The 23,432-nt window shown below is 40.3% G+C and overlaps 1 protein-coding gene across 5 annotated transcripts in view; it reads left to right on the top strand.

The window, feature by feature from the left end:
- Positions 1 to 23,432, top strand: part of RAI14 (retinoic acid induced 14) — an 85,897-nt gene that overhangs the window by 1,908 nt on the left and 60,557 nt on the right. For 3 of the 5 annotated variants that reach the window (XM_041419343.1, XM_041419308.1, XM_041419317.1), the window contains exon 2: positions 8,642 to 8,733. In XM_041419343.1, the coding sequence (XP_041275277.1) occupies positions 8,698 to 8,733 (36 nt within the window). In that variant the 5' untranslated portion in view covers positions 8,642 to 8,697. Of the gene's footprint in view, positions 1 to 7,545; positions 7,700 to 8,641; positions 8,734 to 23,432 lie in introns of all 5 variants that reach the window. The other 2 variants (XM_041419335.1, XM_041419326.1) reach the window with 1 other exon arrangement.

Here is a 23,432-nt window from a genome sequence, read left to right as displayed (position 1 = left end):
TGTTGGTAATTTCTAAATCCTGCTGCAACAATACCCTAATCACAATCATTTTTGGAGCTGATTGTGGTCTAGTTCTTTTTGCACAGGGATAGTGCTTGAAATAAACATAAAGAAAAAAAAAACAAGGGAAACTGGAACAAATTCAAAGCTTTAGTGCCTTGCTTAATGGCAGACATAGTAGAGTATTAAAAATTCCAGGGTAGAAGCATGGTAATCCATAGAATCTTCTGGAGTTATAGATTTGAGCAGCTGGCTCCTGCTGTGTGTATACCTCTTGCATGTCTGAGAAGCCTACCCACTTGCTACCATTTTTTGGAGCTGCTGTCTAGGTGCCTTTGGTTACATACAGGTGATAGATAGCTCTGTTTTTGAGGTAGCTTGGGCTTTGCTTTCAGAGTTGTTAATCCTGGCTACTCCTTTATATTTAGAGTCATCTGATCATGAGCTTTTAGAGTTCAGAGGAAGTAATGCAAATGGGGATCATTCTGGTAGTATGTTAGAGCAATAATAATATGTAATATATTGTCAATGTCCAGCTGACAGAGACATGCCAGTCACTGGCACTTTGGACTAGCTGGCAGTCCAGGTACTTGCCAAGGACTACAGGAGTGGAAGCACACAGCAGTGAAAGAATGCATCCTTCCCTTGTGTTGAGGTCCTGAACAAGATGGCCAGTGAAACCTGGAGGTGATGGTGGTGACCTCTGTGCTGAACTTGAGATGGTCATGTCTTAGGGAGAGCCTCATGGTTATGCATTTTCCTGGGAAGTTTTAGGTCTTGACACGTCCTTCCTCTGCAGGCAGAACTTGCATTTTAGATGAATGCTGTAGTAACTTATGTACATTTTCTAAAGCTGTCATAGTCTTCTTTTGCTTTTCTGCCTGGAAGCCGTTGCCAGTACTGAAAATACTGTAAAACAAGATGAGTCTTATTTTTTTTTCCCTCCCACATGAATCTGTTGATAGAGAAGAGAGAAAGCCAAATATGTTCAGTCATTACAACACAAAAAGAATTTGTGTGCTGGTCTGCCTGTGATTCTGTAACTTCAAGGAGTTGAGCATGTTCCATTTCTTTTCTCATAACTTTTGAGAGGCAGGGAGCTACTTTTAGTTCTTGCAGATGTCTGACTTCCCAAAGGCACTTTGGAACACCCTGAAATATCTCTTCAGAGTTTTGATGCTTGAGTACTTTCGGAGGACCTTGTTTACAAGTACTTGCCTGAGACACCAGCATGTTAACTCTAAGGGATATGTGAAGATTCCTAAGTCAGTGAAGTCTGGGAGAAATTTCTTAAACACTATATCCTCTTCAATATTTATACAGCACCTAGTACTGCTGCTATTGAATATAAATTTCAAAAACCTGAATAAAATTGGAAAAAAAAATCACTTGATTATCATTAAGATCACAGAATGGTTGAGGTTTGAAGGAGCTTCTGTGGCTGAGGTTTGAAGGAGCTTCTGTGCTCATCTAATCCAGCCCCTCTGCCAAGGCAGGTTCATCTAGAGCAGGTTGCACAAGAGTGTTCAGGAAAGTTCTGAATATTTTCAGAAAGGAGATTCCACAACCTCACTGGGCAGCCTGTTCTAGTGCTGTCACCCTCAAAGTAAAAAGTTCTTCCTCATATTCAGATGGAATGTCACATGTTTCTGTTTATGCTTGTTGCCCCTTGTCCAGTCACTGGGCATGCTTGAAAAGTGTCTGACCCCATCCTCCTGACACACATCTTTAAAATAGTTGTAAGCATTGATAAGATCCCCTCTCAATCATCTCTTCTCCAGGCCAGACAAACTGAGCTTTCTCAGCCTGTCCTCGTGAGGGAGATGCTCCAGTTCCCTAACCCTCTGTGTCCCTCCGCTGGACCCTCTGCAGAAGTTCCTTGCCTTTCTTGAGCTAGGGAGCCTGGAGTTGGACACAGCACTCCAGATATGGCCTCACCAGAGAAGAGCAGAAGAACCTCCTTCGGTGTGGTCCACACTATTCCCAAAGCACCCCAAAATACAATTGGACTTCTTGGCCACAAGGACATACTGCTGGCCCACGTTTAACTTGTCCACCAGGACTCCAGGTCCTTCTGGACAGAGCTGGATTTCAGCAGCCTAACCCCTAACCTGTGCTGGTGCCTGAGCTGCAGCACCTCACGCTTACCTTTATTAACTTCATGAGGTTCCTCTCTGCCCAGCTTTCTAGCCTGTCCAGATCTCATTGAATGGCAGCATAGATACCATTCCACAAATATCATTTACCAAATGTAGGTGGTAATCTTGCTGAGGTCCTGCTAGTTCATAGCACTGAGAGTCTTCTAGAATAGAAAAGATCTGAATTTTTAGTCCTTTTTATTGAAGATTGAAACCACATGAAGCTCTAAATTTTTGAATGATGTTAAAAAAGCTGCTCAGTTTTCATCAGCTGAAGGGTAAATAGTCCTATTTACCCAAGGACTTGGTAGCTGAGAAGGGGAGCTGTGTTATTAGCACAGTCTCTGAAGGTATTTCTAGATTAAAGCAGGTTCCAATAGGATACCCTTTCAAGGTGTTTATGGGAGTGGGGCTTGTCAAGTGTTTTAGGTAAATTGCTTTGATATTCCTGTCTTTCTAATTTCACCCCTAATAGGTGACTGCTCTGCCTCAGGCTGTTTCAGAGTATTAATCCATAAAGTCATGGATATATCTCTTCATAGATTTCATGTTGCAACTGTACAGCTTGTTGTGTTTGATGATTCTGAAGAACATCAAGTTGAATGGCTGATAACAGAATACTAGGAAGTATAAACAAGTACTAGCTGTTGTTATCCATGTGGGTTTCTGATTTAAGAACTGACATTTCAGAAGTGGGACTCTAAGGCATTTTTCTCTATTGCTAATTGTAGCCAGATTCTTTATTTCCAATCTCATCCAGTTGAGCTGGATACTGAATGTAGAAAAGTCTTCAGGTCTCCACCATGTCTTATGTATGATCAAACTAAAGATGATGGTCTCAAAATTAAGGACCATGCAAGGGTGTGTGTGTGTTTGTTTTAGGGACAGGAAAATTGAAGGCAGAGAAGGAGCATCAGTATGTCCTAGTTCATGCAACAGGTCTTGTCTCTTTTGTTGTGCCTGGGTGTGTGCTGATAGACACTTCCAGACAAAAGAAGGGGAGGGGACTGGAACAAAATCATGTGCAAGGAGTGAACGACAAATTTACCTGGACTTAATTTGAGTTAGAATTTGCCCAGAGTCCTGTCTGATATACCAAGCAAACAAATCAGGGCAATGTCACATTTTGATTTTCTCTAACCTGCTCCTGTTCATCATGTGTAAGGCCTTGTTGGTGCTAGCTTTCTTCTGGCTGTCTAGAGCTGCATTTTAGTACACTGTTTAAACAAACTGCACATATCCCCAGATTGACCATTTTGCCTGGGTTTATATTGTCTGTATGGCATCCTCAGAGGCTGGTACTGCTTCAGCTGATTCCATTAAAAGAAAATTCAACATTTGCAAATTCTGAGTATCAAAGGAAGTGTAAGAGTAAAGAGTTGATACAAATGTCCTGGAGAGAGGAGTAGATTAGCTGTAGATTAGTGTTGCGTCATCTATGGTGCTCTAACTTCTGGGCTCAGATGCTTAAATTTGTACAGTTCAGCACATCCTTGCCAGTGATTTGTGAGCAGATAGAGGGAATGCACTAGGTTACCCAAGGCCCTTGCTATCTCTGATGTTGGATTCTGTTTAGAGTGGGATTAACTGTATATAAATCACTCCCACTCTTGTGTAGTGCTTGGGCTTCTCAGTGCATTTTTCAGTGCGTTTTCATTAGTAAGTAATAGTAGATTAATGAAGCCAAGAATTATTTGTCTTTATAGGTAACGCTGAGTTTATAAAATTCTGTTCCATTTGACTTTTCCTATGATAGGAGTGCGGCGGGTTACTCCAGATGGAAAAACTGAGTTGTGCTGATAAAGAGCGGGGAAGTGTTCCTCTAGCTTTTGGTCACATCATACATGCTTCTCTGATTTGGCCTGAGAAATGGAAGAATATGCTCAGCTGGATGGAAATAGGAAGTAGTCAGGGAAGGTGGAGTGTTGGGTGGATTATTGTTTTTTAGGACAGAGTGGGTTTGAGCATTTATGGTGGAGCAGCCAAAGAGGCTGAGCAATGGCTAATGCCTCCAGGCAGTACTGTGACTTTGGCCGTGTTAAAGAGCAGCTTGGGTTGGAGTACATTCTTGATGTTGTGTAGGTCAGGGAAGCTCAGGGATGTGAAGCATTTGTGAAGTTGGATACTGAAGGTGGTCAGCTGAAGGGATGCATTAGTGTTGATGCCTCTGGCTGCTTTGCAGTGCTGGCTGCTGCTAGGCTGTGCTTCTGGGTCAGAGCTGGGCTTGTGGTTTAGAAAGTGATCATCCAGAGGGTAAATGATGGTGTGCTTTGGGGGAAGATGCTTCTGAGGCCCCTTATTTTCCCTGTGAGAGTAGGTGTAGTCACACAAAAGAGGATGTAAGTGTGTAGCAGCAGGAGAACTCTTCCACACTCCAGACTCTTTTTTCATTTCCCCCACACCTTCACGTGTGTTGCCAGATCTTGCCTAGAGTCTGTAAATCTTCCCTGTAACCTTTCAAGGTTGAAAAAGTTTTTTTGGAGTGGTTCTGGGAGGGGAAGGGGAAATTAGTTGAAACATTAGTCATGCTTTACTGCAGAAGAGCTCTGTGTGAGATGGAGGCTTCTCAGGGTGTTCTGAAAGAGGTGTAAGATTTTTGAGACCTAAATTAATTGAATTCAGCACTTATCAGTGAGGAGTCACTCATTAGCATGAACACAGTGCATAATATAAGGCTTTACTGTAAACTTCCAGTGTTGCTTAGGGAAGCTAAGTCTTTTCCTTACTGCATTACTGGATTTTGGCCTCCTCAAGGAGTTAATTGTAACATTGTTTGAAAAGCCTTGCTCTGATTTTAATGCAATTTAATGAAAGGGAAAAAAATGTCAGTATTGTTGTTTACTGTGGTTTGCACAAATCTCACTATAAATCAGCGGGGAAGATTATCCTAATCTGTTTCCTACATTTAAACCTAAATATTGTATTGTGTATTAAAACACAGTTGCAATGAAATTATTGAGGCCAAAGATTGCCACCACTTCATTGTCTCTTGTTCTAGCTAGATAGGTTTACCGCCTACCTAAAGATGTTTTTTGTGGCTTGTATTCCTCAGGGCTGTTTCTTGACATTAAGCTAAAGGAAGATGAGATAGAGAACTAGATATTTAATTTTGGAGCTAATGGTTAAAAGCACGTGATCAGCATTAGCTGTTGAGAATCCCTGGAGTTAAGCACTTGTCTGCAGCTAACTTGCTGTAGCTATAAAATGACAGTGCTCAGTATTTATTACCACATTTGTTCTGAAAGCAGAGAAATGCCACTATTAGTAGAGATTGCTTCTTGTAAATACCTGTGATTCATTGCAGAAATATAGTTTTGAAGTGTCTTGATGCTCCCTGGTGAATTTCTAGTAGTCACTTCCTATCTTGTAAAACAGGAGAGTAATTTTAATGGCACTTCCTTTATCCCCCCTCTGGCAAATGAACAGTTGTCATAAAGCTCCACCGAATCAGAATGCTGACCTCCTTTTGCATCAATTCCAATAATTGCACCCTTTGATAGGGGACTTCCTCCTTTAAACAGTGACAAGAAAAGACAGCCCTCACCACTTCATGCATTTTTATCTCTACAGTTGAAGGTTATGGGCATTATGATGCACAAACTGTAATCTTAATGTTTGTATTTAACTACATGGTATGGAAAAAATACAGATGTGAAAAGCACACTAAGCTTGGGAATGCTGTTTTTGTGTGCTTGAGCATGCTTTTTTAATTATGCTGAGGATTTAAGTTTCACATTCAGTATATAAAATGTGCTTTTTCCTTTCTCACAAGAGGGAGAGTAATGTATTAGGAGTGCTTGCAAAACTTGTTAATTAGACTCTCCTACAGGTTCCTTAGAGAAGAGGGTCCAGCTTTGCAGCTGCTCCGTGTACCTACAAGGAGTTTTCATCTCTCCCACAGCCTTTTAGTTAAGCACTTTGTCTTCCTTGGGAGCTATAATAAATCTTTTGTCCATAGGAGCCAAAAATGCTGAGGGAGTGGGAAGGGGAAAGACAGCCTACAGTAGACAATTATTTGGCAATCTGTGTGTGAGGAAAGATGTCTTGTTTTCAATTCCCCATGCATGGGATTTATTTATACTTCATTAACCAGTCCAATTAAACAGATTACTTTTTTTAGTCAAAGTATATTTAAGTTATAAAATACAAAGTCCTGTTAAGTTCTGGGTTTTGAGGGATATTGTATAATGTTTCACATCTTTAAAGTTTCTTTACATTGTTCCTTTTTTTCATAAAATTTGGGGGTTATTTGATTTGGTTTGATTTGGGTTTTTATTGCTGGTGTAGTATGTAAGGAAAGCCAGGTGTGTAATGGAATTTGTCTTGCCTGTATCCTAACATTTGCAGTTCTCATCATCCTTGATGTTGGTTTAGGAGGTCACTGGGCTCTTGCTGAGGTTCAGGCTCCTTTCCAATGCAGGTTATGACAGCTGTAATTTAAAACTTTCTCAAAAGTTTGAGTAGGTGTAGCAGAAACAAAGTGGTATGCTTCTCTCACAGCAGTCTGAAATAAATCCTTCTTTTTCATTGTTCAGTTTTTTTTTTTTCTTTTTTTTTTTTTTTTTTTTTTTAGTATTTTACAAATACTCCTTTCACCCAGGAAAAAGCTAAGAAATTTTCACCTAGGTCAGGGAGTGAAAAGGTTCTGCAAAATCTATTTTCCTTTTTGTTTTTGTCTGCTAAAGAATGAAACAAAATGACACAAACCCATTCTTCTTGTAATTAAATGCAAGAATTTTGAATGAAGCACCTTGTTCGTATACCTGGATGCAGTCAGGGATCTGACATGACTTGAAAATGGCTGCTTAATTAGAGTAATTTAATTCAATTTAATGATTTTTTAACCACTTGCTTAATTAGCCATCCAGATTACCTACTGCTACCTACTGGAGAGGTGTAGCTTGTGGGAATTGTGTTTGTGTGTATTTAGTGCAAGGGATTTTTTTGTTTGTTTGTTTGGGGGTTTTTTTGTTGTTTTTTTTTTTTTTTTTAAGAATGTACTTGACTTTTGAATTTGTCTTAAATCACTGTCAGATAAATATGGGGTTCAACTAAATAATATGTTTACTTAGCACTGATTGCTATTCCTGAATGGTTGTTAGGGCTGTATTTTGTGGAAGCATTCAAATGCATATATATTCTACTAACAGTGTGCTGTGCAATTGGACTTTTAAAACTCATGATAGAGTCATCATGTAGAACGTAGCAACTTGCCTTTAATAATGAGATGTACTTTTATGAAACAGCTGAATCTCACTTTGTTGTCAAGCTGTAATCTACTGTTTCTGAAGAGTGATGTAAAACATAGTGACCCTGCATGACCTATTTGAATTTATGCTTCAGTCCCTATTTCAGTTATTTATTTATCTGACTAGACTTGTAAAACTTTTTCTACTTTTTTTTCTAGGGTGGAGAGAGGAAGTTTATACAGCTGAACATCCTTAACTTTAAACTGTTCCTTCAGAAAGAATTTGTATAGCAGCTAAAACTTGTAGATGAAAGCAACTAACTATTTCAGCAAGCGTACCGTAAAACTAGAAATGTAGAACATTTTTATCTAGGTGTGTTTGCCAATCCAGATGTTGCTCTTTCATTATGATTTTCTGCTGTGCTCTAGGAAAAAAGCATATTGCCATGCTGCTTTAATGTGCTTTCACCATTATGTTGGATTGGCAACGTGTGGTATCATTGAAGCTTTCTGTAGAAAACTTGCTCTAGACACCCACTTTCCTCTGTGAGAGTTTGCAGCTTGTCTGTTAGGTTAGTTTTTTTATATTTGTTCAACTGCTTCTTTCCTTCATGTGGAAGGGAGGAAGGGGGAGCACAACTCTGATAATGCACTGCCAAATTTCAAGCAGCTATGGCTCTTAAAAACCCACATACAGTTCCCCCCTTATGGGGAAGAATCCAAAACAATTCTTCCAGCAATAACCTCTGTCTTGCTCAGGCGATTCTGTCTGCTGTGTTGTGTTGAGCTGTCCTAGTATGTGTCCTGCAAGGCTGAAGTACGATTTAGAGTTTGGTTAGTGGCTGTACTTGTGCATAGGATAATGGTGATATTTCTGCTACCCAGTGCAGACCCATGGTGGTAGGATGGTGGAGTTTAAATGAATGACTTTGCATGCCTAATTATGATTTTGCACAATCCGTTTTTACAAATGGTTCTCCTGGTGATAATATTAAAATAGGCAGTGGTCAGAGGAATCTGCTCTTTTATGAACGTGTTGCTGATCTAATTATGTGGAGATGTAGTTAATATAACATGATACACAACTTAGTTTTTGGTGAACGTTTGTTCTGTTGTTCAGTGGTCAGATTTAGGCTTAGTTCTAAGTTTAGAGAAACAGTTAGAAAGGTTCCCTTAAGTGGCTGTTAATCTTTTTTAGAGCTTGAGGGCTAAATCCTCAAAGACTGATAGGGGTATGCAAATGCAGTTGTGACTTGCCTGCCAGTGAGCTGAATGGTATCAAGTTGGAATCTTACTTTCTTTCTTTTTTGTTTAGATATTGAAGAAGAATAAAAAGCTCCTCAAAGGTTTGGAAGGTTGAATGTGATCAGCATGAAGAGCTTAAAAGCAAAGTTCAGGAAGAGTGACGTAAGTACTTCTGCTATGTTTGACTGCTGGTTTTCATGCTGGAAACAAGTTCTTCACTCCCACCTTGATAAGCTTGTAGGTTAATGAATTACAGAGAAGAAAGCACAAAGGCAACATCTGAGTACAGTATGGAGTAGGCTGTTTCTATTTGTAGAGCTATTATATGTTATGCAAATTAGCAGTGTTTTACTGCCTTGGTCCCCATAGCTGAATCATGCACGTCTGTGGGGTCTGCAGAATTTCTGTTAGATTGTGCTGGTGCCTAGATTGGAACTTTGTTCCAGGTTTAGGGTTAAGCCTCGTAAGGACTTTACTACCCAATCATATTTCTGTCTAAACCTAATACCGTTCTTATCAGTGTGGTGTTTGAGCACTTAACATAATGTCTCCCCAGTCTGTGGCAGGGTTTCTTTGTCAGCAAGAATACAGGAACCAGCTGAGCAATTAGGGCAGCTGTGGTTTATCAGTTCTAGTGTGACAGGAGGGGTGGATTTGAGGCTTGAGTGGTGGGGAAGGAGGACATAAATGGGGAGGTTCTCAGGAGAATCTCCAGAACAGCATTTAGAGAGACATTAGGCTGCACATAATCTTGGTTGTTGTAGAAGTATTGATGGATACCCAAACTTTGACTATTTGAAGTATTACTTACTAATGTATGTATGCAATACTAAGGAAGTATTGCTTACAAACTTTGAAGTATTGTTTACTATTGTATAGTAAACAATACTTCCCGTGGAGCAGTGGAACTGCTGCAGTCTAGTCCTGTTCTTGTCCTACTACTCATCCCAGGTTTCTGTGTCACTAGTAAGAAGTCTGTGAAATAGGTGGGTTTGTGTTTGACTTTCCAGATATTGTGTGGAATTTTTAACAAATACTCATGATCTGTGGATAATGTAGTGTTTCATTCTTCATCCTAATTTTTTGTGCCCTTTTGAAAGAGGTGATGTATTGTTTGTCATCGCCAGATTTGCATGGGGTCCTGGGGAAGCCATGTTGGATGAAGATGCTTAGGTGTGAAAATGGAGTGTCTTAAGAAGTTTTGATGTTCAGGAGTAAAGTTACACAGTGCACTGAGTGGGTGTTTTGATGTAAAGATGGTCTCACAGCACACCATTAGAGTAATGTGTCTTTAGCCAGCTTGCAGTGCACATCAGTGGCAGAAGGTAGAGTTACTGTTATGGTGTGACTGCAGATGTGCTGGCTACTTCTAAGAAGGAATTTTGAGCTGTGGGTTAGCATTTGGTGCAGCTGCTGAATTGGTGTCCTTGCAGCAGCACTGGTGGATGCTTCACTCCTTCAGTTTAGCAAGAGGTATTTCTTAAAAGACTCCCTCTATAAGCAAGCTGAATATGTAAACCAACCTTTGCTTTCTAGAATATCTAGAATATTCCAGAAATCTTCTAATTTTGGGTGCAGAGGGAAACACTTTTCACTACTTAAGCAGTATTTGATTTTGCTGGTTGCCAGAATGAATCAGCCAGTGGCACAGTGTCTTGTGCCACTTCACAACAAATAAAAATAAAATCACAAGTCTCTGATATCCCGTCTCACTGAACTTGCCTTTCAGTTTAGAACTGCTAGTTCCATGGTCAGATTTTGTTGCTCCTATTGCAGTGAGCAGCAGCAATTGCTATTTTGAGTTCACCCACACCACTAAAACTTTTAATAGGCATCTGCTTGGGTAATGAGAGCGGTCTGCTGGCTAATAGATGAACACACTTGGAAGTTAGGTGTGCCCATGTGTTAGGATGACTTCATTCACACTTTTATGCTGCTTGGCTGGGCTGCTGCTCTAGAGCAAAGGCTAAGTGACATGTGTGATGGAACCAGACCTTGCTGTAGGGGTTCAGCCACTGTCATAAATTGCGCTGGTTCACTTATTCCTCACTTATCTAGCCCTGATAGCTTGTGTATGCCTCTCCCCAAAATCAAGGGCAGTCTGAACGTAATTGCTGTTTTGATACTACTGCTGTCTACTGGCTGGAGACAAGGTTGACCGCAAAGGATTTTTCAGATACCTAAAATTTAGATATGCATCTCTTAGAGCACAACAGTCTAAATCCATGACAGTCTGGTTTCCTCTGTTTTGAAGCCAAGCCTTAAGGGCATAATTCAAGGCAACCAACTGGATCTGTCCTATATTTTGTGCAAGATAAGCAAGGAAAATTCTCTTCAGTTTCCAGAAGCTGCTTTTAGTTACAGATTTTGAGGGGGAGAAAAAGGATGTCTTTTTAATGGGAATTGGTTGTATTTGGTCTCAATTTATAAGATGTGATAACTGCTCTTGGATTGGGGATGAGGGTAAAGTCAGAAGTGGTGGACTGAGTATTTTTCTCATTGCTCTCTAAAAGAAATCTTTAATGTATTGTGTTTTAGAACTGAAGATGTCTTAGGGTAAGGAAGAATACCTCTGTCATTGTTAGCATTAAAAAATAAGGAGTAGGAAGAGTAGGAGGTAAGTCTTCAAGATGTGCATGAGAAACAGGAATTACATACAATTCTCCAGCAGTAGGTCTGATAACAAAACTCTGTACAGGAATGATGACCACGAAGGAAATTTCTGATGTATTGAAGCTCTCTAGGCTTTCCTGAAGTGGCTGAATTAAAAATGAGTTCAACTGCTGATATTCATGTATATTTCTTGGTGTCCCTGCCAGAAGGCATTGCTTTGGTGCTCAAAACATGCCAGTCTTGATACCTGTGAAAGAAATGGCCTTGCTCCCTCTATTTCCACATCTGCTCTTCTCATTTTGACGGTATCTGACCCTGCAGCGAGCCAGTTCAAGGACAAGAAGTGATGGAAAAATACTTTGTGGGGTGAGTGTCAGATGGGTAACTCTCTGCTCTGTGTTACTGTAGGGTCAGCCTTGGGAGGAATGGTGGAAGTAGGAGGAACAGCAGGTCATAATTCTCTCTGGTTGTTGCTTGGTTTAGTTCCATTGTCAGATCACACCCTGAGAATACTGGTGCAAAAAGCACAAGGGTGGGCATGCCAGCACAGGAGTTGCATGAATGCACAAGTAAATAAGGCTGCTAATTTAAATATTTAGCAGGATTGATATAGTCCACAGCTGAGAGATGACAGTATGACTCTTAAATGAAGAGAGACTCCTCACTTCATGGTTTTGCTGTATCCCTGTATTTCACCTGATTTACTGTGTGTGAAGCCAGCCCCATTAACTGGAGAATCCTTTGTCCTTGACACACTTAATCGCTGTGAAATCCTTCCTGGGGGTGACTGTTGCCATGTGAACACGTGTGTTTGGAGAGAAGGAATGAGATTTATCGCTCTGTCACAAATGACTATTGTCAAAGCATGATGTGTAGTCACAGGAGGATGCTTGTAGACTGGGAATCTGTGAACAGGGTGCCTGGGTGGGAGCAAATGCCAAGACTGGAAGCTAAGCAGTGGTTGTGCACACTTAAAGAATGTGTAGACAACAGAAACCGCAGTCATGTCTTGACAAAGCAGCAAGTCTCTTCTGTCTGAGAAGCTGTATTTTTTCTACTCTCCTCATCTCTTGCTTCTCATTATCAAACTCAAAACCTACCATTAAACACATAAAAGCTGACCACCTAAAAGGATGGCCATTTTAATTGTTGCTAGAGGCTATCACATGTAATACTTGAAAAAGTTGCTATAGTAATACCAGGAGCTATCACTTCAGAGCTGAATTTGTTTATATACAGTCCATAGTTTATTCACACAGCGGAGAATGAATGTCTCTGCCCAGTAAGACCTAAGTTCTTCATAGTTTCTGCTTAGAAAAGCAGATTTTGAAAAATTACAATTAAAAATATAGCTACTGATGTCTTATTAAGCCTCTAATATTTGAGATTGTAGTGTTTTCTGTAGTAACTAGTCAGTTTGTGGCCTGACTTCAAAAGCATCTAGAACCTTAAACAGTGGCAAAGTGAATTTTCAAATGTGTGAAGATTAAGCCTGTCTCAACATGTTTTGCCTGCTTCTTAAATATGAAGAGGTTCTCGTCAACATTTTCAGGCACCTACACATATTTAAGTATCTAGCTCTTGATACTAGGATAATGTAAGTGTGTAAGTGGTTTGTTCAGGTAGACTGGCTTTTAACCATGTTCTTGGTTACTCCAGAAAAGGCATATTGTGTGAAGGCTCTCATTGTTGGATTGTTTTCACTGTCTGAAGCCTGTAGGCAAAAACTGAAAAGCTTTAGGACCCTTTTCTGTAAGTATCGAAGATCATCTGAAAAACACATACTGCAATTTGACAGAGACCAGTGTTCTTCTAATTGCTATCTTGTCGAATGAACAAGAAGATTAGAATTGGGATTTGTTTCCAAATACTATCAATACTGAATAATTAAAATAGTAGAGTGTCTTCAACATTGAAAATTGACTCTGCAGTTCACCAAAAAAGGTAACTAATGTCAGAAGCAGAGCCGAGACAAGCTGGGATTCCCCAATGCTACTTACCAGCTTTAACTTCTGGTATTTCTGGAAGTGCCTGTATGTTGTACTATTACATGGGTGTTGAGAAGTTTGCAGTTCTAATGAAAATTTCTGCTTTTTGGCCTTTGTTGTAGTCATTGTTCCATAAATCTCAAAATGATGAAGCAGTTAGGTATGTTGTAGTATAGAATCTTAGTCTTAATCTAGACACTATGCTAATTAAGTATTGGCATTTTTTTAGTGCCAAATGTTTGAAGTAGTGAGTTACATTTAGCAGTTTCTGAAGTATAAAAAGCTAACCTACTTGAGGGTTTGTAATGGAAAGATTGCTGGGATACAATTAAAATCCGTGTTCTTGTGTGTTCCGGGCTGAATGTGTGGGAGAACAAAACTTGGGTGGGGCAACTTGAAAAGTAATAAAGCAGGATCTCTTGCAAACAGCCCTTAAATTGCTCTGGCCATTGAAAGCTACAATTAACCTAAAAAGTAGCATGGGATTCAAATTTGCAGTATCTGCTTTGTACATAGATACTTTCTTTCAGGGTAATTGTGACAGAAGACCACCACATACCAAGTTCTCTGTCAAAAAAAAAAAAAAAAATGAAATGGCAGTATTGTTTGACCATTGTGCACAATTATTTAGAAAATGAACTACTGAAGCTTGCTTTTATTTCAGTATCCTGCTTTTATTGTGTGTTGGATTGAATCAGGCTGAAGCACATCATCATGTCTGTAGCTTTTGCTCAGTTTATGGTGTTCTTCAGTAGTAATCTCTGATTCCACTATACAGGGTGTGTTGGCAGGTTGATCTCTGGAGCATACAGATTGCCATCAACCAGTTCTTCTTGGGAATGGGAAATTGAACCTTCTTTCCCTCTTGAAACAGGTGCTGTGGTTCCTGATTCTCCCTCCCTCTGGCAGGAGTCAAGAGTTTTACCTTTCACCCCATGTTCTGCTATTTGTCTTCATGCCTCCAGTTCTGAGCATACTCTGTGCTCTACTCAGCTTGCTCTGCTTTGTCCAGGAAAGAAATGAAACATGTTCTGAGTATATTAGAGTAAGACCTGCTGATGGTTCCAGTCAGTTCAGGGTGAACCTCTTGCCATCAGGTAGTGTATTTTCTTTATTATTCACAATAGAAGCATCCTCAGAGTAGATGTAAAATAATTTTGTTCAGGTGAACTATAATTCTGGTGTGCAGTAGCCCTCTGTGAGGGGGCCAATATCAACCCAAAAGTTATGTAGCATCTCTTTTAATAGTGAAAAGAAAATGTAATGGAGAAGACAAGTGAAGACTGACAAATAAGGGTGTGGGAAAACAGAAAGGATGCAAAAAGGTCTGAAAGGGAGAAGAAAGGAGGGACAGTTGGAAGGCTCAGAGTTGCTATTTTGGTAGCTGTTCTGGGAGAAGAAACAACTGGGCTGATGTGGGTTGCCTGTTGATCATCTGTCTCTGGATGGGAAAGTATGAGAAGTGTTTAAGGCTAAATAACTTGCAGATATTCTGTAAACCACCTGCAGCATCTCCAAACGTTTGAGTCAGAAAGGAGAGGGAATTGGTTAAATGAGAACTGTGCTATGGTGTTTGGAATTACAGTAGACAAACCTGGGTTGGAGTTAGTTTACTTTGAATAAACACATGGTTATTTCCTTAAACAGGATTATGAAATGGGAATGAGTAGGAAGAAGAAAGGCAAATTGGCATATACAAACTGGAGAAAACTAGTATTTTTGAATCTATTGGTAACAAGAAAGGAATCTTTTTGTGTAGAAACATTTCTTTTATGTCCCTTTAAGGAGAGCACAAAAGTTCAGAGGCCTTCCAACTTTGGAAAAGTTGGAAAAAAAGCATTTGTAATTTTTTCATTTATTTGTTTATCTTTTGTAAGATTTAAATGTAAAGTAAAATAAATTTTGAAATTATAAATGAGCAGTCTGTGTGTCCTTACTGTGGTACACTATATCCCCTCTTCCTTTTTGGCACTGCTCGTGCCTGATCTGATGTGAAGTTGTCTGTTAAAACTCATGTGAAAGAGAGGATTTTAAGGAATGGCCCAGTTTTTATGTTTGAAGGCTTTTGTTTTGTCTTTTGTTGTTAGTGAAGACAGTTTGCGGTGAATATCTGCTGTAATATTGTCTAGGGAATATAACACCTATACTCTTTATTTTAGTGGAGATTTGAGCCTTTTCATTCTGTGCTTGTATTTTGGTAGAGTGTGAGAGATACAAGAAGAGAACAAATGCTAAGGAGAGAGTCAGACTGAAAGAGGTGTGTTAAATACCTTATTCCAGAAATGCGTTCTAGTGCTATTCTTCAAGAAGCTGTTCTGATTGTGTGTAGTCCAGGAAAATATCCAGAATTAGGGACATGTCAAATCCTTTTTTGCTTCCTTGCACATTGTCACATATGAGGTATGCTGGATATACAGCTCATACATGCTCTGAATATCTGTGAAGCTAAAGCATAGAGAAGGATCACTGTGTCAGTGGCCGTTCTTCCCTGGAAATGGGAAGTCTGGACTTGTGTAGTTGTTCTGACGTCTGAAAAACTATTTTGCCTATTTCAAGACCTAAATGATCTGGACAAAGCTACAGGCTTAAGCTTTTAAAAGTACTGTTAGCACTGAGCTCGCAAAAGCCATCATAGTGGAATGTCTTTTAACTGCAGCTTCAGGATGTCTTAGTTTCTTAGATTCACAGTTTAAATCCATATTTATTGTTACTGCAGGTGCTATCTCTTCCAGTATTTAGGTTGTTATGTGGATTCCATAGTTGACCTTGAAGTATCTTGAGGTAGAAAACTCTTTAAGTAGTGCTCTTATTCCATGTGACACTACTGCTACTTTCTACTGTTTGGATTTTGAGAGGTGGCATTGTATAATTAGCAAAACATAATCTGAAACTGGCTAAATTTACTTCTGTATGGCTAAATTTACTCCTGTCTGAGGACTCTCATTCCCCAGATATGCTTCATGTGAGTGTCTCAGATTAAATACACAGCTGACTGTCCAGAACACTTGCATTGACTTGATTGCAATGATAGGAGCAAAGGTATTTTAATAACTTTGCAAATGGTGTGGTTGCCAATGCATATATATGTGCCTGACATAGCTGTGTGGCTCAGTTCATGGGTGCATATCTCTCCTCTTTCATCTTTGCTTCTTTGCTGTGTGTGGTGGAGGAATATTGCCAACTTGGGTAACCTGTCTGGTTATCCAGAGCCCGAAACAGGGCCCTTTGAAGTCAGAAGAAAGACTTCAGTCTGCTTGAAAGAGCATTGAATCAAGAATGAAAACCAAAATGCTGGCTCCATGGATGCACATGGCCGGCTCCAGTGAGGGACGGATTTCCCCTCAGTGTAGCATTAAAATACACTTGGATATTGAAGATGCTGAGATTGGCAGGTTATCAAACAGTGGCTTCTTTTTGGGGTCTAGAGGAGGTTGCGTTTTTGTTCCTTTCCTCCAGCTTTTTTTTCTTTGGGGGATGATTACTTATGGCATGATGTGACTCTGTTTGACAGAAGCAATGGCAACCCACTACATCTAGTTTCAGTCTACCCTCTTTTGATTTAAACCCACTGTCCTTTGCCTTGTTGCCACAGGTCTGGAGCAAAAGTCCTTCCCCATTGTTCTTTACTGGCTGCCTTAAAGTATGAAAAGGCCACTTAAAGTAAACTATTCTGGAGCCTTCTCTTCTCCAGGTTTGGCAACCCCATCTCTCTCAGCTTGTCCTCAAAGGAGAGGTGCTCCAGTCCTTTGATCTCCAGCAGGTCCCTGTCCCTGCTGTGCTGGGAGCCCAGCTCTGGATGCAGTGCTCCAGGTGGGTCTCAGCAGAGCAGAGCAGAGGGGCAGAATCCCCTCCCTGCCCTGCTGCCCACGGGGCTCTGGATGCAGCCCAGGACACGTTTGGCTCTCTGGGCTGGCAGTGCCATGGCCGGGGCATGTGCAGCCTCTCACCCACAGCACCCCCAAGCCCTCCTGGGCAGGGCTGCTCTGGGGCTGCTCATACCCAGCCTGGGCTGATACTGGGGATTACCCTGACCCAGGTGCAGCACCAGCATTTGGCCTTCTTCACCTCATGAGGCTCCCACAGACCTGTTTCTTGAGCTTGTCTGGGTCCCCCTGGATGGCACCAGTCAAACACACCTCTTGGTATGGTGTCATCTGTAAATTTGCTGAGAGTGCCCTGGATCACACTGTCTGTGTCACAAATGGAGACGCTGTGCAGTACTGGTCCCAGTACAGACCTCTGAGGGAAACCACTCATCACTGATCCCCATTTGGACATGGAGACATTAATGACTGCTTCCTGGATGTGGCCACCCAGCCGATTCGTTATCCACAGACAATCCATCAGAGCCATGTGTCTCCAGTTGAGAGAGCAGGACTTTGGGAGAGGCCATGTGTTGATGACACATTATTGATTATTTCTCTGTGCTTATCAGGGGAAGAAGCAGGACCCTTTTCTTTAATTCCTTCACTGTGGCTAAGGGAACCTGGGCAGTATACCATGGGCTTGTGCCTTACATTGTTGAGAAAGACTACAAGTTCAAACTGTCTTGGAGGTGTTACTGGCATGTTACTGTGTAACAGCATATTTAAGGATGGGATTCTTGTAGATTTCATTTTGACCACCCAATTTTATTCCTGTCCCACTTGGTACAAACAGCCTGTTGCTGTCTAATTTTGCTGGATTTGTCTCACAGCTCTGGATTTGTCTCCAGTCCTGTGTCAAAGTGTGATAAATGCAGCAGGCAGGAGGTATGCATTCCTGCAGCCCTGATGTTGCACATAGGGCTGTGCATGTGAAGTGCTGCACAGCAAGAAGCTGCCCTAGGCTTCGTGTTGGGCAGCATTTTTTTTTCCAGTAGTGAATACCACTTCTTAATGCATATGTTGTTTGCTTGTAAACTTGGAGTTGCTCAGTGTGTTTTGGTTTTGTTTCTCGTAGTGTAGGTTCCTTGTGTGCAAGCCAGGTCTCGCTTCAGCTGGATTGCTGTGCTGGTTATTTACCATGTTGTGCACTCAAGAGGAAGGTTGTGTTTCCATGTGTTTGTGAGGAACATTAGCTCAGATTAATGTCACAGCAAAAAGGTCTTGAAAGTTTCCAGTGGTGATGCACTGCAGCTATCTCCATTTGCTCAGAAGATGGTAAGACGCATAAGGTCAGATGTAGGCTGTGGGTATTTTATGTTTGTGAGTAATTTTGCTTTCCTTAGAGGATGATTTAAGGAAAAGAAAATTATCTTAATTTATATTGTTTTCTAAACTGTGATATAGTGAATGGGATGGGACAAGTATGAGCAGTGTGTGGGGAAAATGTGGGGAAAATAAGTTACTTCTGTTGAAGGGTGGCCACTGTTTTTTGTTGAAATGCTTGGGATTTTGGGATAATACATGGTATGTTTTTTTCTCATTGTTATGTGTGATGCTTGCTCGGTCATTACACATGCGGTGGTAAACTCCAAAGCTTCTTTGTTATTTTCTTCTTTTAATTTAGGCTAGTTTGGGGAGCATGGACACTCCTCTGGCCGTAGAAGTTTGTGTCCAAACTCTTCTCATTCACTGCGTCTTTGCATAGTTTTGGGCAAATGAGCAGCTATGGCTGCTGTTTCACCCTGTAAAATCCACAGTGTCTCTGTCATTTAGCCGTGCAGTGTTGAAGGGAGGGCGCCCAGTCCAATTTGAGAATTTCTGATGCAAAATTGAAGAACATGAAGTAAGTGTTCTTCAGAGACCAGGAAGGACAGTTTAGCAAATTAACTTCTAGCTGAAATGTACTTGTCATTTTCAGCGTGTTTCTCCTGCTAGCATAAGAATGTAATTATTATACCCTGGAACTCCATAAAAGGGAGTTTCCATGCCTGGGTTTTAGATTTATAATATGCTTCCTGCCACTTCCAAACCCAAACTATCATGATACTTTTAGATGAAGATCAAGTAACTTTATTGTTTATTCTTGAAATGCTAAGATACCTGTTTGCTGCAGTGGTGACTGTGATTGTATCAGTCTGTAAGCTAACAAGAAAAAAGCCTGCTATCTAGAAATTGTGCATAAATATTACTTAACGACAAATGTCTTCCTGCTCTCTGGCAGTAGCAATTCTTCCACTCATTTTCGTCTCCTGGGTAGCTCCCATAGTTTTAATAACTGTGGCTGGGGCAGAATTTTAGTTTTCTTAAATTTATGTTTCTGTTTTAAACACTGATAGTCTTTCTGATATTTGGTTCACTTCCTCCCACCTCCACTGGCCTGTAAATTACTTTAGCAGTGCTCAGGATCTTCAGTTTTATGAAAGTAGGATTGTTTCAGCTCTGTACACAAGGCAAACACAATTAGAAAATTACGTCCTTTGACATAAGAAAAACAACCTTGTATGTGGTACAGATACTGAAGGTGGCTGTAAACAAACTTAGTATAATCTCATGGCGGGGGAGGAATGGACATTGCAAATCTTGCCATTGGAATGTATTTAAGCTGCTAGTTGAAAATCATGAGAACTGCCAATGCAATGCAGTAAAGGAAGGAAAGGTCAGGAGATTGGAAAAAAGGCTCAACCCCTCAATCAATCAACCCCAAATCAATCTTTCAATGTGATTTTTTGCAGCCTTGTGCAGGGGCTTATTATCCTACTTTCATACTTTAAAAATAAGGGAGAGGTGTGGAAAAATATTTCCGTGGGGCAATTGTTGTGGATAGAATAGTAATTCTGCAGTGCTCAAATACTTTGCAAACATATGGACTGTGTAAATTCCCTTTAAGGAAAGACAAGCAGCTTCTACTGTACCCAGACTAACTTTTGGAGTTCTAGATAGCTTGGGTTTCACCAGACTTTTCTGACTTTGGTGTGTCAGCTGTGGTGACCAAGAAAAACCAAACTCTGTCTCTTGAGCCTCCCCCATTTAAAATCTGTTGGTATTTAGTTTGCACACTGCTGGAGATCAGACCTGCTTTGCAGAGCACTTGTTTGTCCCAAATGTGTGTAGTAGAACTGCATGAGGGTTCCATTAGTAAGATTCAGAGGGGTGACTTTAAATATAGAAGTTGTAAATGCCCCTGATGATAGTCTCCTTTAATGATCTTTTCTGAGAAGTTGAGACCTATGTTTATGGTGACAGGGTGCTGAGGACTTTGTGGGATCACATCTTTCACATTTTAGTAGTTCAGCTGTAGGATTACACACAGGTTTTGTCAATGCATGATTATGCTCTGACCTAGAACATGTCCCCTCCTGCTTTCAGTGTGTGTGTGTGTGATTTTGGATGGATTGTCAGTTTTCACACACAGCTGAAATGCATCTTCTTTTCAAGTATGTTTGAGTAATCCATAGTGATTAAGCAAAACAAGTAGGAAAGAATGTGATCTTGTTGTATGCCATGATTGTAATGACCCCCTCTTTGCAATAAATCAGTTCTTTGTCAGAAGACTCATGTCTGCATAAGCACACGACATTGCTGCAGACAGGAAGTGCCCTAGTCTGTTGACCTCGTCTCCCAGGGAAAATCAAAAGTTCTCATTAAATTAAAAAAAATAACAAAACCAAGAAAAACTCCCCTAACTTGTCTTAGTGGAAGATGAAGGCAATAATATGTATAACCTCTTTCTTTTCAGTTGTTTATGAATGTGCAATCTGATATTTAAATTGCTTTTAAAACCTTTTTAATGCAGCTGAAAGGAGTGAGGTCAGATATATTTTCTTAGGGTTATATTACACTCCACAAGGGTGAACAGGAAATAGTTTAAAGGAATGCCAAGAAGCCCCTATTCCCTAACCAATTCCCTTGTTTTTTCTTAACCAGCTTTATTTCACACTGCATGCTTCAGCTGCTGTGAGCATTTCTGGGTTGAGTATAGGGACAGGTTTTGATGTGTTCTTAAGTTACATCACTCAAGTTCCTCTGCCTGCATTTTAAAGAAGAAAACTGCCTGGACTCTAAATAGAACTGTATACAGACTAAGTATGGTGAAACAGAGATCTTGCTATGTGCATTTGTGATCTGTTAGAAGTGTGTGTGCTAGTATGTGTGCTAACTTATTGACAATGTGAAAAGAATATTCATCACAATTTCCAATTATTACCACTGTCCTCAGGAATTTGCCTGTGAATTTTTGCAGTACTATCCTCATTCATTGACTTTATTTCTTGAATTCTTATTCATCTGATTCTAGACAGGTTATCTTCAAAGCAACCTTTTTTTTTTTTGTCATCAAGTCTAAGTATTGAAATTTGAAAGAAACGTATTGCCAAATCCATGCTCTTACAAACTATCAACCTCCCATGCCCAAAAAACCCAAAACCCAAACCAAAACAAAAAACCCCATCAAAAACTCAAATCCAGATTTAAGTGTTTCTATATCATACACTAACTGAAATATTTAAAGACAGTTTGTTACTTCATTGGTTTTGCTTGTCACCTAGAATATTCAGTTAGTTAACACAAAGAAACACCTTGTAGAAAAGAAATTTTGGAAGTAGATGTTTCAAAGAGCTGCAAGGAACGTGGCTTGTTTTGTGGAGTGATCTGTACACAGCATGAACTTGGGCTTCCTGCTATTCATAGGTGAGGTAAGTCCCTTCCTCTATGGGGAAGGTTACTTGCTCTAGAGCAAGTCACTGCTTCCTGAGGCTTTGAACAGAAGCAGTGAAGGTTCTCCTAATACCTGTTTTCTGATCTAAAAGCTCATAGATATTTTTGTACCTGACCTGTCTGATTCTAGGGGTGCATTTAGTGGTTGGTTAATAGGGCAAATCTTGAAAACATTCACAATGTTTACCAGAATGCTGCCACAATGAACATTCAAAGCTAGACCAGAAATGTACTAAATTCTTTCACAGAGCGTGTGTGATGTGGATTTTTTATAGTCTTGTCTCTTCACAAGTCATTTCAAACACATGCACATTAAGTGTAAGTTTCAAACTAACCTACTGCTGATCTTAAAATGTCCTTAAATAGTCACATTAGGCATTATCCTGGGCTCTTTCAAACTTGGATATCAACCCAGGATATCTAAAGTATGACAAAACTAGATAAGCTGACCAATAGTGTTGGTACATGACCAGGAGTTTAAATGTACTAATCTCCAGCTCCTGTCCTATTAGGAATATGCAGTTGTAGCTTCTGGACACTGTGATTTGGCTTCCCAGGGTTCAGCAGCTTTGCTGACCACCAGGATTAGGTGATCTCTTATAAGAGTGTTTACAGAAGTCAGAAATATTTGCACAACAGTAATTATTAAAAAGGGCTAGGAGCTGTGGTTATGAAATCCATCACTCATACCAATAATTAACACTGAATGGTTGTGTAGAAGGCATGTAGTATGCTAAGAATCTACAGCTGGGACTGAGTGCCTGCTACATGAGATCAAAACCATGGTTGTTGAATACTGTAACTTATTAAACGTGGGGACAGGACCTTATAATGTAATTAGAGGGTCTTCTTTAGTCTTTCTGATATTTGTAATTCTAGGCTTAATTGTTTTTTTTTTCGTGCAATTAATCCTTATCCAATGTGTGATTTGTTGCACCTTGGGTTTGTAAGGCAAGTCTCAAAATTATAGATCTTCTGGTGTTACATGCCTTGCTCACCCTGCATTTCTGATCAGTTTTCTGTTTGTTCCTGGGCTCTTTTGGTAGGGGAAGACACCAACAGAGAAGACTGCCTACCATTTTTCTTTCTACTTCAGGAGTACTCTGGCAAAGTCCACTTGAGATTTTTTCTGGATCTTTACCACTACTTGCTTCCCACATGGGGGGAGAGGTCACTTCAGTCTCTCTTTCTGGGAAAAGGGTTAAGACATTTGATATTACCTGGCATTGCTGAGCCCTGGAGAAAAGTTCTTGGTTGGAAGCAAAACAAACAGAAAAACTAAAGGAAAAGAGAATATGTCGCTTAACGTGGAGTCTGAGTTTTATTTGAAATAGAAAAATAGAAACTTGCACTGACATGAATCATCATCATCCATGTTCTGTTCCTTGTTTTCTCTTCAGCTGATAGTGGGTGGAGTTCAAAAGTATTTCAAGCTGAACTAACTTCAGAAGACACCAATTTGGGATTGCGTTACCATCGGCCTGGGCCTCCATTGTCCTCCTGCAGCTTTGAGGATCTTTTTAGCATTTCTTCATGTGGGTTTTTCACACTGCCCTTGAGGCATTGTGCTTACCAACAGATCTTAGTTGTTGTTGCTGCTGTAATGGAAAGCATTGCTGCTAAGCCGTGCCTTCTTCCCTCTTTCCATATTCCTTTGCTGTTCCCTGCAAGCTTATTGTGT

This window comes from Onychostruthus taczanowskii, unplaced genomic scaffold, assembly GCF_017590055.1.
Source record: "Onychostruthus taczanowskii isolate IOZ18803 unplaced genomic scaffold, ASM1759005v1 scaffold108, whole genome shotgun sequence".
Taxonomy (NCBI): Eukaryota; Metazoa; Chordata; class Aves; order Passeriformes; family Passeridae; genus Onychostruthus; species Onychostruthus taczanowskii.
The sequence above is the reverse complement of the archived record's forward strand: the minus strand, read 5'-3'. Positions and strand labels throughout refer to the sequence as shown.